Raw genomic sequence first — 14421 nt, forward strand, 5'->3', positions numbered from 1 at the left:
ACACAGTGTATTTGAAAAGCCTTGAGAGATCATAGAAATACATCCCTCTTGCTCTAAGTTATTAGTCTGCATCCAGTATACCATTATCCCTAGGTGCTCTGCAAATTCTTACAAGATGAAAACATGGAATTATACATCTTTTGCCCCAAAACTGAAACTACCAAAAATCAAAAACCATCCACAACCACGGCTTTGCACATATTGGCTAAGTAAAAAAAAAAAAAAAAAAAAAAAGATTTGAAAACACCCCTCTGTGAAACTACTGATTACACGTTAAAAGTTATCAAGCATCTTACTGCACAGGGAAAAAAAAGGCTGGAATACAGCCTGGAATATTTATCATTGCACTCTTTTTTTGTCTCCATTTCTATACAGACACACGTACAGAATGGAAAAATAATCTATAAACAAACAATTCGAGAAACATCAATACCTACTATTCAGCGTGGAACAACGCCTTATTTTGTTATTAAGCAGCATTTCAGCATCGCTATTGATTAGATACGTGATAGTGAAAGATGAGACTGAAAGAGGTATTTTTTTAATGGGAAAACGTCTCAGAAGAAAATGCCATGCATTTTTGGTGGACTTAGGGAAAAAAATAGACGGGTGAGGTGTGTATTTAAAAATTAGCATATAGCTATTTGTTCAGAAAATGGTAAATAAAAGATAATGAACAGGAAAAAATATAAAATCAAGGCTTAAAAACAATTGTTCAGGATAATCATTGTGGCTCAGCACGATATGGAGGTAGCGCATTAATGCAGCGCTCCCGTCAGAAGGCTACAGCTCAGTCTGTCTTTGTCAATCAGGTTGAGGTTTCAGATATTGTAATTGGTAGCAAGTTTCCTAATCTCAACCTGCCAGGCAAGAAGCGTCCAACAAAAGCTCTATCCCCAAAATATAATGAAATTTGAAGAGAGAAATTTTCTAATATTGGCAACATGAAGCAAGATCACAGGTTGGGTTGACAGCTTTATTATGCTAAACTGACAAAAACATTACGCTCTGGTCAGTACTAAAAAGGGTGGTTTTCACGAGCAATATGGAAATACAAAGCACTGGGAAACTCCGATGAACTCCTACTTTTATCTCATTGGTGCAGCACATGAGCGCAGACACAGACAAGTCTCCTGGCCCAAATTCAAAATGAGAAATTAATATATCTTGATTTTATACTCAAGTCTCCTGCTGTATCGATTTGGGGAAAACTACAAGAACTCACTGTTGCAGCTGAACATCCATTTAAAAAAAAAAAAGACACCAATAACTTCAGAGATGTAACACAATTCATTAATAATTACATAATATGATATACAGCAGTACTCTCCAAATGGAAGCGATAACATATTATATTGCTTCTATCCGCAAAGTGTTTGGAAATAGGGTTATGTATTGATATACAGGTTTTTATATACATACATATATATATTTGATATGGGGAGCGAGAAAGAGAGAGAAATAGATATCCAAACATATGATAGACAGAAAAAAGAAAAAAAACACTGAGAACATCTCATAAAAATGGAAGGGGGGTAAGAACAACAGAACTGTTTTCTTTCAAACCATGGATATCTACAAACTGCTGCTATACTGACGGGTTAAAATTCAAAATTATTGTTAAGTAATACAACACAGGCATAGCTACCTAGAATTTAAAGAGGAGGAAAGTCTACAAACTGCCTTTCATCAAGTCTTTGCTGAAATGGAGTTTGGTTAGGTCAAAGAAAACACAGGCATTGCTGGAAGCATCAGTTTAAATATTATAGCAGAAGAAAGAAAAAGGTCGAACATTTTTAGCTATAGCGCATTTACCAAATTCATCTCTCTGGACAGAGGGCTATGAAGCATCTCCATAGAGGCAAACTGGAGACACTCTGAAAGCCAGGGAAGTTATAAGAGTTTCAGTGTCTGGATGGAGAACATAGTAGTCAATGGCTCAAAGTCCAGATGGAGATCAGTGACAAGTGTTGTCCCTCAGGTGTCCGTACTGGGACCAGTACTGTTCAGCATCTTCATCAATGACATAGACAGTGGGATCGAGTGCACCCTCAGCACATTTGCAGATGACACAAAGCTGAGTGATGCAGTGACATGCCTGAAGGATGGGATGGCATCCAGAGGGACCTGGACAGGCTCAAGTAGTGGGCCTGCATGAACCTCATGAGGTTCAACAAGGCCGAGTGCAAGGTCCTAAGGTCAGGGTCAGGGCAAACTCCAGTATCAATACAGGCTGGGGGATGAAGGCATGGAGAGCAGCCCTGCCGAGAAGGACTTGGCAGCGCTGGGGGGTGAAAAGCACAACATGGGCCAGCAATGTGCGCTGGCAGCCCAGAAAATCAACCGCATCCCAGGCTGCATCTGCAGCTGCGTGGCCAGCAGGGCGAGGGAGGGGATTGTGCCCCTCTGCTGCGCTCTGGGGAGACCCCCCTGCAGTGCTGCCTCCAGCTCGGGGGATCCCAACAGCAAAAGGACACGGAGCTGTTGGAGAGAGGCCAGAGGAGGCCCCAGAGATGCTGCGAGGGCTGGAGACCCTTTGCTGGGAGGACAGGCTGGGAGAGTTGGAGCTGTTCAGCCTGGAGAAGAGAAGGCTTCAGGGACATCTTTTTGCAGCCTTCTAGTACCTAAAGGGGGCCTACAGGAGAAACGGGAACAAACTTTTTAGCAGGGCCTGTTGTGACAGAATAAGGGGTCATGGCTTTAAACTAAAAGAGGGGAGATCCAGACTACATATAAGGAAGACATTTTTTACACTGAGGGTGGTGAGACACTGGCCCAGGTTGCCCAGAGAGGCAGCAGATGTCCCATCCCTGGAAACATTCCAAGTCAGGTTGGACAGGGCTCTGAGCAACCTGGTCTAGTTGAAGATGTCCCTGCCCATGGCAGGGGGGTTGGATCTTCAAAGGCCCCTTCCAACCCAAACCATTCTACGATTCTATTCCTTTGCAGAACAAATTGTCAAAAAAGATGTTGGCAGTACACATTAAAGCTGCTACCGAAAGGTTGCTTTACTCATCTACGGTAAAAAAGATGCAAAATACAAAGCAAACATAGAACACAGTGATTATTACTGTTGCTATACGTTGCGTTTAGAACAGGAACCTCTTTGAGCAGTATTTTGTATTGCAGTGGACAATACGGAAAAACCTACCTGTATCCCTTGTGTCCAACAAGGAAAGCACCCATTGCACTTAATCAACAAGTGTAATTTAGCAAGTCTGTCAGCTCTCTGCTACAGCTAATTCCATTTCTTCATTGGAACAACGACAAAAGGTTGGTGAGCTTTCCCTGTGTCTCCTCTAAGTGCTCCATACACAGTATCATCAGCCAAAACCATCTCCTGCTTTGCTGGATCCAGCCTGAAGTCTTAAAACACTGTACCTACATCACCGCTATTTGATTTTGAAAGACATGAAAGAACGCAGTACAAATGTGTGGAGAGTAAACATGTTTGCTCTAGCGAATACAAACTTCTAAATACAAGAGGTGAGAGCAGAATCATCCTCTGGTTATGAAATTCTTGCTGATACAGTCATGCAAGATCGAAGAAAGTAAACAGACCGATAACTTAAAACAAACAGAAACAAAAATGTTTGAACTGCTAAAATACATTGTAGGGAATAAAAATGTTTGTAGCTATTATACTGCTTTATAATAGTCCCCCTCTGTTATCTACATCTTGCAAACTACAGTTTACAAAAACCACAGTAAACAGATTCTGATTATTTAGTTGTTGAGATGTGAGAAGGTAAACAAGCCTCTAAAGCATCTGAACAAATGTGGAACTCGCATTGTTTGCATCTTAGCACTTATGTTCATTATAAACACCTACAAAAAGCCAATCCTTGGCTGTGAAGCTGAACTGTATATCATCTCCTTTTCTGAGCACTGGGGCTATCACTGCAAAGCATGTTGGTCCATTCTAAGCCTTGAATAGAAAAAAGGAAGAGATCATTAAATTATAATTTCCCCACACAATCGGTATAAGCATTTCCTACCAACAGGATTAGTATGAACACAGGATCCCAGAATAAAGCTGCTCAGCAGCGAGGATGGCAGTTTAGTGTCTAGTAAATTTGATTTCTCTGAAAATCCTGACACATCATAATAGCGAAATCCTATTTACTGTAGCAAGCAGGATGGATAATACTATTTAACACCTGGTATAGTATGTGCCATCAGCTCACAGCTTTGTGCTCTGTGTGCTCGTCTTACCTTAAGGTTAATGCTCCTTGACAGCCTACATGGTAAGTAGAATCCCCAAATTAAGTGCCGAACCTACGATTTGCAAATCCTTCCTCAAAATTTAAGCCATGAAAAACTGAATGCAGATAAGAGGATCACATTTCCAGAACTTACGTCTATATTCTCAGGCTCTGATCTAGGAGTAAGCCCTGTACGGCGCAGTAGCATCACTGTGCAAAGGCCACCTATGTCAGCAAGGACATGCACAGAAATAATAGAATCGGCAAGGAAGACCTATCAGGGCAGTAACTTGTTGATTGATACATCTGTAGTTTATCTAACATAATGCTGAAATCTCCAAATACTAACAGAATAATTTTATTACCTTACTCTGTTTGCATATTCACACACATACTACTCAATACTTACTGAAAGTATTTCTAGGACACTCACAAGCATAAAAACTTAGCTCAAGCAAGAAATATCCTGATTAATATTGGGATACATATCTTGCTCATTCACACTGATAAATTAAGTAGTTGTGTCATACAGCAGTGTATTAAAATTAACTTTCTTCTGCTCCTATGACTAGGGGCATGATTCTCGTAACGAAGCATAATAGTATTATGAAGCAGCGTAACATGAAAATAGTTGGATTTGCCGAAGAAAAGTTGAACTAGGGAGAGTTGCATCATTCTCGAAGCGAAAGAAGCACGCAGAGATGCCCCTCATCGTGAATGTCTGCACGACGCCAAAACTACAGCCATGAGAGGGAGCAAAGATATTCTAAGGCAAAAGCAACTGGGTGAAGGAGCGACAGGGCATCAGCTGCTCTGTAGGCAAAATTAATGCAACTGTCGATGTTGACTGGAACCTACGTATCACGGCGACACCAGAGATGCAAACATGGTTATAAAGGGCTTGGAATTGACATTGAAACCAGTGGCATGATGGAAGGATGATGGACACGGAGGAGCTGAACAGAACAATGATGAATCATAGAACGGTTTGGGTTGGAAGGAACCTTGAAGATCATCGAGTTCCAACCCCCCTGCCATGGGCAGGGATACCTCCCACCAGCCCAGGTTGCTCCAAGCCCCTTCCAACCTGGCCTTGAACCCCTCCAGGGATGGGGCAGCCACAGCTTCTCTGGGCAACCTGGGCCAGGGGCTCACCACCCTCAGAGTGAAAAATTTCTTCCTAAAATCTAATCTAAATCTACTGTCTTCCAGTTTGAAGCCATTCCCCCTCGTCCTATCACTACATGCGCTTGTAAAAAGTCCCTCTCCAGCTTTCCTGCAGGCCTCCTTCAGATACTGGAAGGGGCTCTAAAGTCTCCCCGGAGCCTTCTCTACTCCAGGCTGAACAACCCCAACTCTCTCAGCCTGTCTTCATAGGAGAGATGCTCCGTCCTCTGATCATCTTTGTGACCCTCCTGTGGACCCGCTCTAACAGGTCCACGTCCTTCCTGCCCCATCCAGCCTGGCCTTGAACACCTCCAGGGATGGGGCAGCCACAGCTTCTCTGGGCAGCCTGTTCCAGTGCAGGAATACAAGAGGATAGAAGCGTGTGAGCGTGTGTGTGGATACACACGTAAGACTACGTTAGAGGAAGAGGCCATGGGATCGTTCTTCCAGGTAACAAGCTGCTCAACCTGCCTGAGATGTTTGTTTTCCTTTTTCTTGCTCTGCTATTTAAAAAATTAAAAGCAAACGGTTGAAAATACCACTAATGCCACCTTATTATAGTAAATAATTAAGACAATGTAAGGTAACACATATGTCAATGATTTGGATGCCGCTATCTCTGGGGTCTGCCTCTGCAGTCAAGGAGCACCATCAGCCTGGCAGCAGACAATGAAAAACACCGACAAATTTTTCTCAAAGCTTAACGTGCGAACTCTTACATAACAGCTTTACATCCTAGTCAGATACACAGTATGAGAAGGTTATTCTTTAACTCCTTTGTTAAGCTATCTCATTTTGCTTTGCTGCTGTGGAGCACGTAATAACTCATAGCTTATGTGCTATCTTTGACCTAGAAACACTGGCAGCTGTTAGGGGAATCGCTGGGTTTTCGGAAAGTATCAAAAGGTTTTTAGCACATAAACCAAATTTATGAACAGATATTGCCCTGGAGAATAGAATTGTTTATGTTTTAGCATCACAGCTGTCACTGGTGCACAGTTATTTTGTCCTGTATTAATCCTCTGAAAAGGTTGAGCATCTTCACTCAGTCACTGAAATATTTTATAATTGACAGACTTCATCTGGCACTGAATATGTATAGTAATTTTCTCCATAAGGAGCACGCTGTGCTGACACTAATCTGTTCTGTTGTCATCTCCCTTTATTATCAATGTCTGCATTGTTTTTTCAGCAGCACTGAAGAACACAAATACCAAGCTTCTAATTGAAAAAGCTAAGTAATCAAAAAGGCAATTAATCATACAGATGAGCTCTGACACTCCATGATGCAACAGACAGAAATACCACATACACATAACTGAAGTGTTTTTAAAGTGTGCTTATTTGATGTAAGAGTGATCTGAGAATGTAATTAGCATTCTTTGTCACAGGTGACAGGCTCACACTGCACATTTCTTCATACTGACATCCCTTCGCTGAGCTCCACTTGCTCCGCTCCCACCTTAACTCCCGTTCTGATCCTTGCTCAACAGCCCATACTCCGAGTCTGTGTACCTTCCACTGAAATCAGGACAAGTTTAGGAACAAATAAGCAGCCTATTATTGTGCTCTGTAATTTCCAAAGCGTTAGGCCTTTCCAGACCTTCCTTTTTTTCTTAAAGCTCTATTTCCATCCCAGTGCTCTAAAATCACCAACACAGAATCTCACAAATGACCTTAATAATGGCTGCAGGCGCCAGCCTCGGTGAAGCCGGGATTGCAGGAGACGTGACCTCCCTGCTTTTGCAGGTTTTCATTCTGCAATCTCCACATCTCTGAAAAAGTTCAAAGCCAGATTTGGAGCACAGAGTTCACCTCCTTTCAGAGCTCGAACAACTCTTTCTTTTTTTTTTTTTTGGGGCAGGAGAAATATGCACGTGTACTTTGAAAACAACCCAGATGACAACTTGGCAAAGCAAAGGTTCCTTAGCTTACAAATAAAAAAGTCAGAATGAAAAGAAAAGCCTTAATATCCCGAGAATCCCACCCTGAAGCCAGAGCAAACATCATGTGTGGCATAAAACAGTCAATTCAGAAGTGCCTGCTGCAGTCCTAGAGGCTTCCAAGTCCAAGAAGAGAAAGCAAGAGATGGCAGAGTCCGCCTATTTCACCCCACTTGGGGGATGACACTTAAGTAATACTCCAATATAGTTATTTAAAGTTCATTATCTCACTTGCACACAACAACAATACATTCACATGCACGTTAACGTGTGGTTCCGCATTGGAAATCTTCACTCCACAGGAATAAGCGAAGGCACTGTATTTGCGACCTATTTTAACAGTAAAAACAACTAAGAATAAAATCTTATTTGCTGCATGGCACCTTAAAAAACTAAAGCAAAAGCTTTCAAAGAATCACTGTTTACCGCACATCCTCTGCCATGAATTACTCCAGCACCATAACGATAAAACGGAAGGCTCATAACTATGAGCAGAGGTACAACCACCACGTAAGAAGCCAGCTTGGATGAGATATTGCAGATGCCTTTCCCTCAACACCAGCCAGTCATTTGAGAATAAGAAAGGTATTCTGAAGGGGTTGTTTTTGTGAAGGATCTTAATTTTTAACTGTTTAAATAATGCAGTTTTAGAATCATTAAACTAATTTGCCCTCATCCTTTCAAACTATTTTTCATCGCCAAGAACATGACTTCATTAATGTCATCTTCAAAAACATAGGACAAAACACCGAGACAGTATCTGATATGCCCTCTGTTTAAAATATTCATTAAGACCAATTATACACACGGATAATTCATGCAACATGCTCATCTTCCTAATCCATAAAAACAAGGGGTTTTCTTCCATCCTGCTAAGCTGTATACATGAATATGTATCTTGTTAATATTGTTTTCAAAACTCACTAAAAAAAATCCAAATTAATCAACAATAAGTAGGCTCAGGAAGAAGGCAGAGGGAGAGAGGAGGCAAATGTACTCAGGCTGAAGGTTACAAGCAACCTGGGATCTAGAAAATGATGACAGCAGTAATTATTTGAAACTAACATCCTATAAAATAATACCCTATAAAGAACAGGAATGTCAACAGCAATATGTTAAAACATGGTAAGCACTTCAAACAGCTTACCAAACTGTTCTGTACAGTTTAGTTTCAAGTCTACCGTGAAGAAAAAGACACAGAAGTGCTTTTTAAACATGGCATAAACAACTTGCAATTAACATTAAACTCACTAGATACTGGTGGCTTTTAGGGGAACCACTAACTCCACCCAACGAAAGCAACTGTGGACTGCAACAAAAGCAGAAATTCAGTTTATATCTTCACATTTCACAGGCAATTTTAAGATTACTTGGTGATACTCATTCCCTGGCTCTCTATCAGTGCTGGTATATAAGTAACCTCGTTAGGATTATTTCTCTGTATGTAATTAGTGCGACATGAAATCTCATTGTAAATGCGAGAACTTAGTAAAGAAAACAATATTCTCAACATTAAAGCCTCCATCTTGTCAATATTAAGCCAGAAACAGTAGCAGTTAAAACAAAAAAAACCCACCACCCTCTGGCCACAGTTTTAATCTTTATCTCCTTAGAAAAGTCATCTTATTTAACGGTAAAACATAACCAGAAAGTCAGCAGCAGAAACGACGCGAGAACTCTTCGTTAAAAGGGAAAGGCGGCTTACCCTTTCCTCCAGTCGAGCCAGCTGCTCTTTGTAGTAGGCATCATGCTTCTTCAGTTCCCTGTCTTTCTCTTCCAGCTGCTTGGCCTAAAAAAAGAAATAGAAAGATAAAACTGGATCAAGAAAGAGCATTACTTGCAAAGCACAACATCTACTATAAATTGTACCAGTAAGGAATATACTGCGATTGAGAACTGCAGTCGATTAGTTTTTGGCAAACAGTACATTAATAAGATGATGATTGCTGCATTGAAAATGTAAAGAGATTGTCTATTGTACCGGGTTTTTTCCTTCCCTCCTCAACAGCTGTGCCATAGTTTGTCCAAATGCATTTGGAAATGTCACACATCCCGCTGAGATGAATTTTTTATTTATTTTTTTTTTAAAAAAATCAACTTTGCGGATCACTTCCGAACTTCGGGAAACATGGTTAAGCTACCGAACAAAATATATACAGAGCCTGAATATTTAACTTTATTTGTTGACTGTTACTAAGTGGATATTTTGACCTGAGCAAAGCTGAACTCGCATCCGTACATTTGTGGGCAGTGGTAAAAGGAATTCTTTTGAAGTAGCTGGTTTTCCCCTAAAACCCCAGTTCAGGAATGCATTTAGCATGTGCTTAATTCTGAACACGTGAATGTTTGCAAAGAACCAAACGCTTACATATCTGCAAAAGCAGATCTAAAAAGTACATCTAAAACTCTGCTGTCCTTTTTAATTAGTAATTATTCCTCCGGAAACTCCTAGATCGGTTGAAGTATCCAGCTAAGTAAGCTGAAACCCTTCGCTGTAGGATCACTCCCATGTCCACTAACTTAAAATAATACAGAAGACTTTTGAACATCTGTCTTTCGAATACGAATACGACTTGTGTATTCATTCAAGAGACGCTGCTTCCAGCACTACTGAGCAAGTTGACATTTGTTTGGCTTTTCATCCACAGTACGTTCTATTACGTAGTATTAAGGGGACTCAGTAGGAATTTTAAAATACATTAAAAGAGCACACAAGTGCACAGAATATATACAAAGCTACAAGTCCTCCAAAGGAAACACTAGACAAATGATTTTTAAAAATATATGGAGGATTTAATGCCTAAATTATCAGCAGAGATTCATTCCAGGCTCACAATGTTTTAATAATGAAATACCTTTAGTGAATAGCCATTAACTATCAGTGGTCGTTACCACAATCGCTTATTCAGCATTAGTCATTTACCTCTAACATGTAATTTTCACCCAGGAACTGATACCACAAAGCCAACTGCAAAAAGTTCCTATTTTAGCAGCATCGTGTAAAATGATAAACTCTTGTACTCTTACTAGTTAAGATGATATGTCCAGGTCGTGCTCATAGAAGCACATCAGAAAACTTACACCACACGTTGTGCCATACTTGTTCTATAGATACAGGACTCAGTTCTCTGTGTCAAGATTTGCACTGTTTTTGCAGAAAGATGAAGAATAAAATAGTAATTTTGGTTTTTTTGGTTGTTCCTTACTTAACTACTTACCTTTTTTTCTATATCCTGAAGCATGGAAAAAAATCAAAATGTCAAATTAAATTTATTATATAATGATGAATAGAAAGAAGGAATGTCAGGTATACTTGTAATTTACAACAATGCAGAAAACTACTTCGAAGTTGTGGGGTTTTTTTAATGAAACTTCACCAAAAATATCCCTGCTGTACCAAAAGCACACAGCCAAATTTGCACTTTACTTGGACGAAGCAAACCTTGCTCTCTGCCAACCAGTTTGGTGCTTCGGAGCACGTTCTACAGCCATGTCCACCACCATTTAAATCACCCTTTATTCACTACAGAAAGCTAATTATAGGTTTTTCCAAAGCTGATTACCCTAAATAGTCTACAGCCTACCTACCATGCTTTGTATTGATGGTGGCTTTGCTTTTTCTAGATAATCCCCGTATCACCTCTCAAACTTGCCTCTTGCCGTGGTTATAGGAACAGCTGAAAATTCACTGCAGGTTGTGCCTCCCCAAACCATCCTCTTCCAAATATCAACGCTTCAATGCATTATCACAGTTACCCATACACGAATATTTTATGTATAACCACCTCATGATCCCAGAAATATTTGCGAACTCAAGAACACTCCTTTCGTGCAAGTGGAGTTAAATAGGCCAGCGAGAAAGAAAACGTCAAATTCACGTTCCATAATGCTCACGAGAACTCGGTTAAGTTTTAGTTCTTACAATTCAGTAGTGTTTCACACCATTCTATCGATGACCTGAAAGCAAGCGGCGAATCTGACTTTGGAAAGAGAGTGAGATACAAGAAAACCCACGTGAGAGCATCAGGACTTCATTGTCTTGCCCTGTTTCTGACAATTCACAGGGGCAGAAATTTTCAGGGTGTAAAAACACAACGGGTCAAGGGCACACTGATGATGGAGGAGATGAAACCCAGCCCCTCCTCCAGGTCGAGCTCATCACTTCACATCAATGCTCTCCATCTCACAAACATTAGCAGGAGATTAGCTGGTACTTCTTCTCTTAGATAGAAATGAGGACTGAAAGAAAGAGATGCAATCCTCACAACTGCTGCAAACCATTTTATGAAGATGACAAATCCCCTGGGGTTCAACCCAAAAACCCCTTGCCAAAATTCTTATACGACAATGCTAAAAACACCTGTTTTGTTTAACACGATGCATAGCTGAAGACTGCACCACACTAGAGCGGTATTTACAATGTATAGAGAAACTTGTTGCTCTTCTGCATAGTTTTTGTATCTTTTATAAACACAAAATTGTGTTTTATCCATGTTATGTGGCTATTGCTATAGCCACATATACAGCTGTGTTACTATTTTCAACTCAGTTTCCAATATTCTGCGTATTACAGTGCTGAGGGATTTAATCACAAGAACTTATATCACACTGGCTCCATCTACACTAACCACAGTTTAATGTTCAAATACTGTTGTTGCTACTATTGCTATTAATTTCAAAAATTGACCAGGATACATTCACATCTAGTCTATATAAAATAAAATTAAAAAAAAAAAATACCTTTGAACATCTGGCTTTTTTTTTTTTTTAATTAAAACTCTTTATAGGTGCATTAGAACTGCCTTAGATGTGAGCTCTGGAAGTGTTTGGAAACTTCCAAGAAATATTTAACTGGATCAAGATAAACTCAGTGACCAATGTCTACGAAAACAACAATATTCCGAGAAAAATGCCCCCCACCCCCAAACCTTTGTAAAACATCACAAGTTGCCCAGAATTTTTCAGGAAACAGAAATATAGAGCATGGAAGACATAAAAGCTGAACAAAAAGAACTAACTAAAAGCTTCTAGATCACACACTACAGCGATATTCTGAGCAATGTAACAGAAAATAATAATATAAAAAAAAGTGACGACTAAATTACCATGAGATACTCTCAGTAGTGAAGTATGCTTCAGCTCTCGCACTATAGACTACAGCCAAACTGTACCTGTTTATGCAACTATATCTGTTTGTGCACTCTCAGCAAGTTTGCTGACGACACCAAGCTGTGTGGAGCGATCAACACGCTGGAGGTGAGGGATGGCATCCAGAGGGACCTGGACAGGCTGGAGAGGTGGGCCTGTGCAAATCTCATAAAATTCAACAAGGCCAAGTGCAAGGTCCTACATCTGGGTCAGGGCAATCCCAAACAAAAATCCAGGCTGGGTAGAGAATGGCTGGAGAGCAGCCTTGAGGAGAAGGACCTGGAGATGCCGATTGACCAGAAGCTCAATATGAGCCGGCAATATGCGATCACAGCCCAGAAGGCCAACCGTATCCTGGGCTGTGTCAAAAGAAGTGTGGCCAGCAGGTTAAGGGAGGGGATTCTGCCCCTCTGCTCCACTCTGGTGAGACCCCACCTGCAGTAGTGCATCCAGCTCTGGAGTCCCCAACATAGGAAAGACATGGACATGGTGAAGCAGGTCCAGAAAAGGCCACAAAGATGATCAGAGGACTGGAGCACCTCTCCTATGACAAAAGGCTGAGAGAGTTGGGGTTGTTCAGCCTGGAGAAGAGAAGGCTCCGGGGACACCTTAAGGCCCCATCCAGTGTCTGAAGGGGGCCTACAGGAAAGCTGTAGAGGGACTTTTTACAAGGGCGTACAGTGATGGGATGAGGGGAAACTGCTTCAATCTGGAAGAGGGGACATTTAGAACTGATATGAGGAAAAAAATTTTTCACCCTGAGGGTGGTGAGCCCCTGGCCCAGGTTGCCCAGAGAAGCTGTGGCTGCCCCATCCCTGGAGGTGTTCAAGGCCAGGTTGGATGGGGCTTGGAGCAACCTGGTGGGAGGTGTTCCTGCCCATGGCAGGGGGGTTGGAACTAGATGATCTTCAAGGTCCCTTCCAACCCAAACCATTCTATGATTATACGCTGGATCATTTAAGACACTGCAGCTGCAAGTCATACGCCCAGTACTATCCTATTATATGGGTCAGCAGAAATGAAGCAAGAAATGCTAAAATGCCAGATTAAATAGAATTAGCATCATCAAACATTCATACTTTTACAAAAATTTGAGTACAGATCAGTAAAAACAATAATTTTGTTGGAAAATACTGCTTTATGGGATTCACGTCTACAAATTTGCAATTGTACCTCACCCAGCTACAATTAATCCTGAGACTGTTTTGCTTTGACAAAACTTACCAGCAAACCTGCATGCGCCTCCGAATTTCAGTCCTTTTCATCCGTGTCATGCTTGCTGATCAAATACCATTCAAAAAAGAGAAATGAATTTGTTCCATGGTATCTGATCACTAAATTTATATAGCTGAAAGGCAGCATGAGCAAGGGAATGCAAACTACATTTCTCCCAAGGACATTCATTTGAATGCAATTTTTTTCCCTCAAAAGTTTGGTTTGCCCTGGAAAGTTTGTTTGTTTTTTGCAGGTTTTTTGAGGGGTTGGTTTCCTGCTCCCCAAGATAATGAGTGATGAAAACAGGTAGGTTTTACTGCACTAAAGATATGGGGCCACACAGCAAATTACAGTTACGCTGCTTATTGCCCTGATCCCATCAAAGCTTTTGTATCACTCATAAAGTAGAAGTATTAAGATTATAAGGACACTAAATAATACATTTATCCAAATGTTTGGTTTCCATATATTGTGAAAGTAAATGGAAGATTTGGTAGGCCAGTAAGAAACTCAGAAAAAAAGTTTTTTCCCTGTAGCTCACACCACTGGCATTTGTACAGTAACGCAGACACAGCAACGTTAAAAAAAAATAAAAATTATTAATTTATACAGGACACAATATAAATATGCCAACAGAAGAGAATTCACTGCAGATATAAAAAAACCTGTAAGGTAATATTATATTTATGGGGCCGCAGCAACATGATCCCAGTGAATATCAATTAGCCGTAACAAAATAATTA

At 40.7% G+C, this 14421-nt stretch overlaps 1 protein-coding gene across 1 annotated transcript in view; it reads right to left on the reverse strand.

Moving 5' to 3' along the window:
* CHCHD3 (coiled-coil-helix-coiled-coil-helix domain containing 3) overlaps positions 1–14421 on the reverse strand; it is a 134897-nt gene that overhangs the window by 54721 nt on the left and 65755 nt on the right. Inside the window, exon 3 of the mRNA XM_009883018.1 lies at positions 9021–9104. Within this exon, the coding sequence (XP_009881320.1) occupies positions 9021–9104 (84 nt within the window). The remainder of the gene's footprint in view (positions 1–9020; positions 9105–14421) is intronic.

Source organism: Charadrius vociferus, unplaced genomic scaffold (assembly GCF_000708025.1).
Source record: "Charadrius vociferus isolate BGI_N301 unplaced genomic scaffold, ASM70802v2 scaffold32, whole genome shotgun sequence".
NCBI classification, from domain to species: Eukaryota; Metazoa; Chordata; class Aves; order Charadriiformes; family Charadriidae; genus Charadrius; species Charadrius vociferus.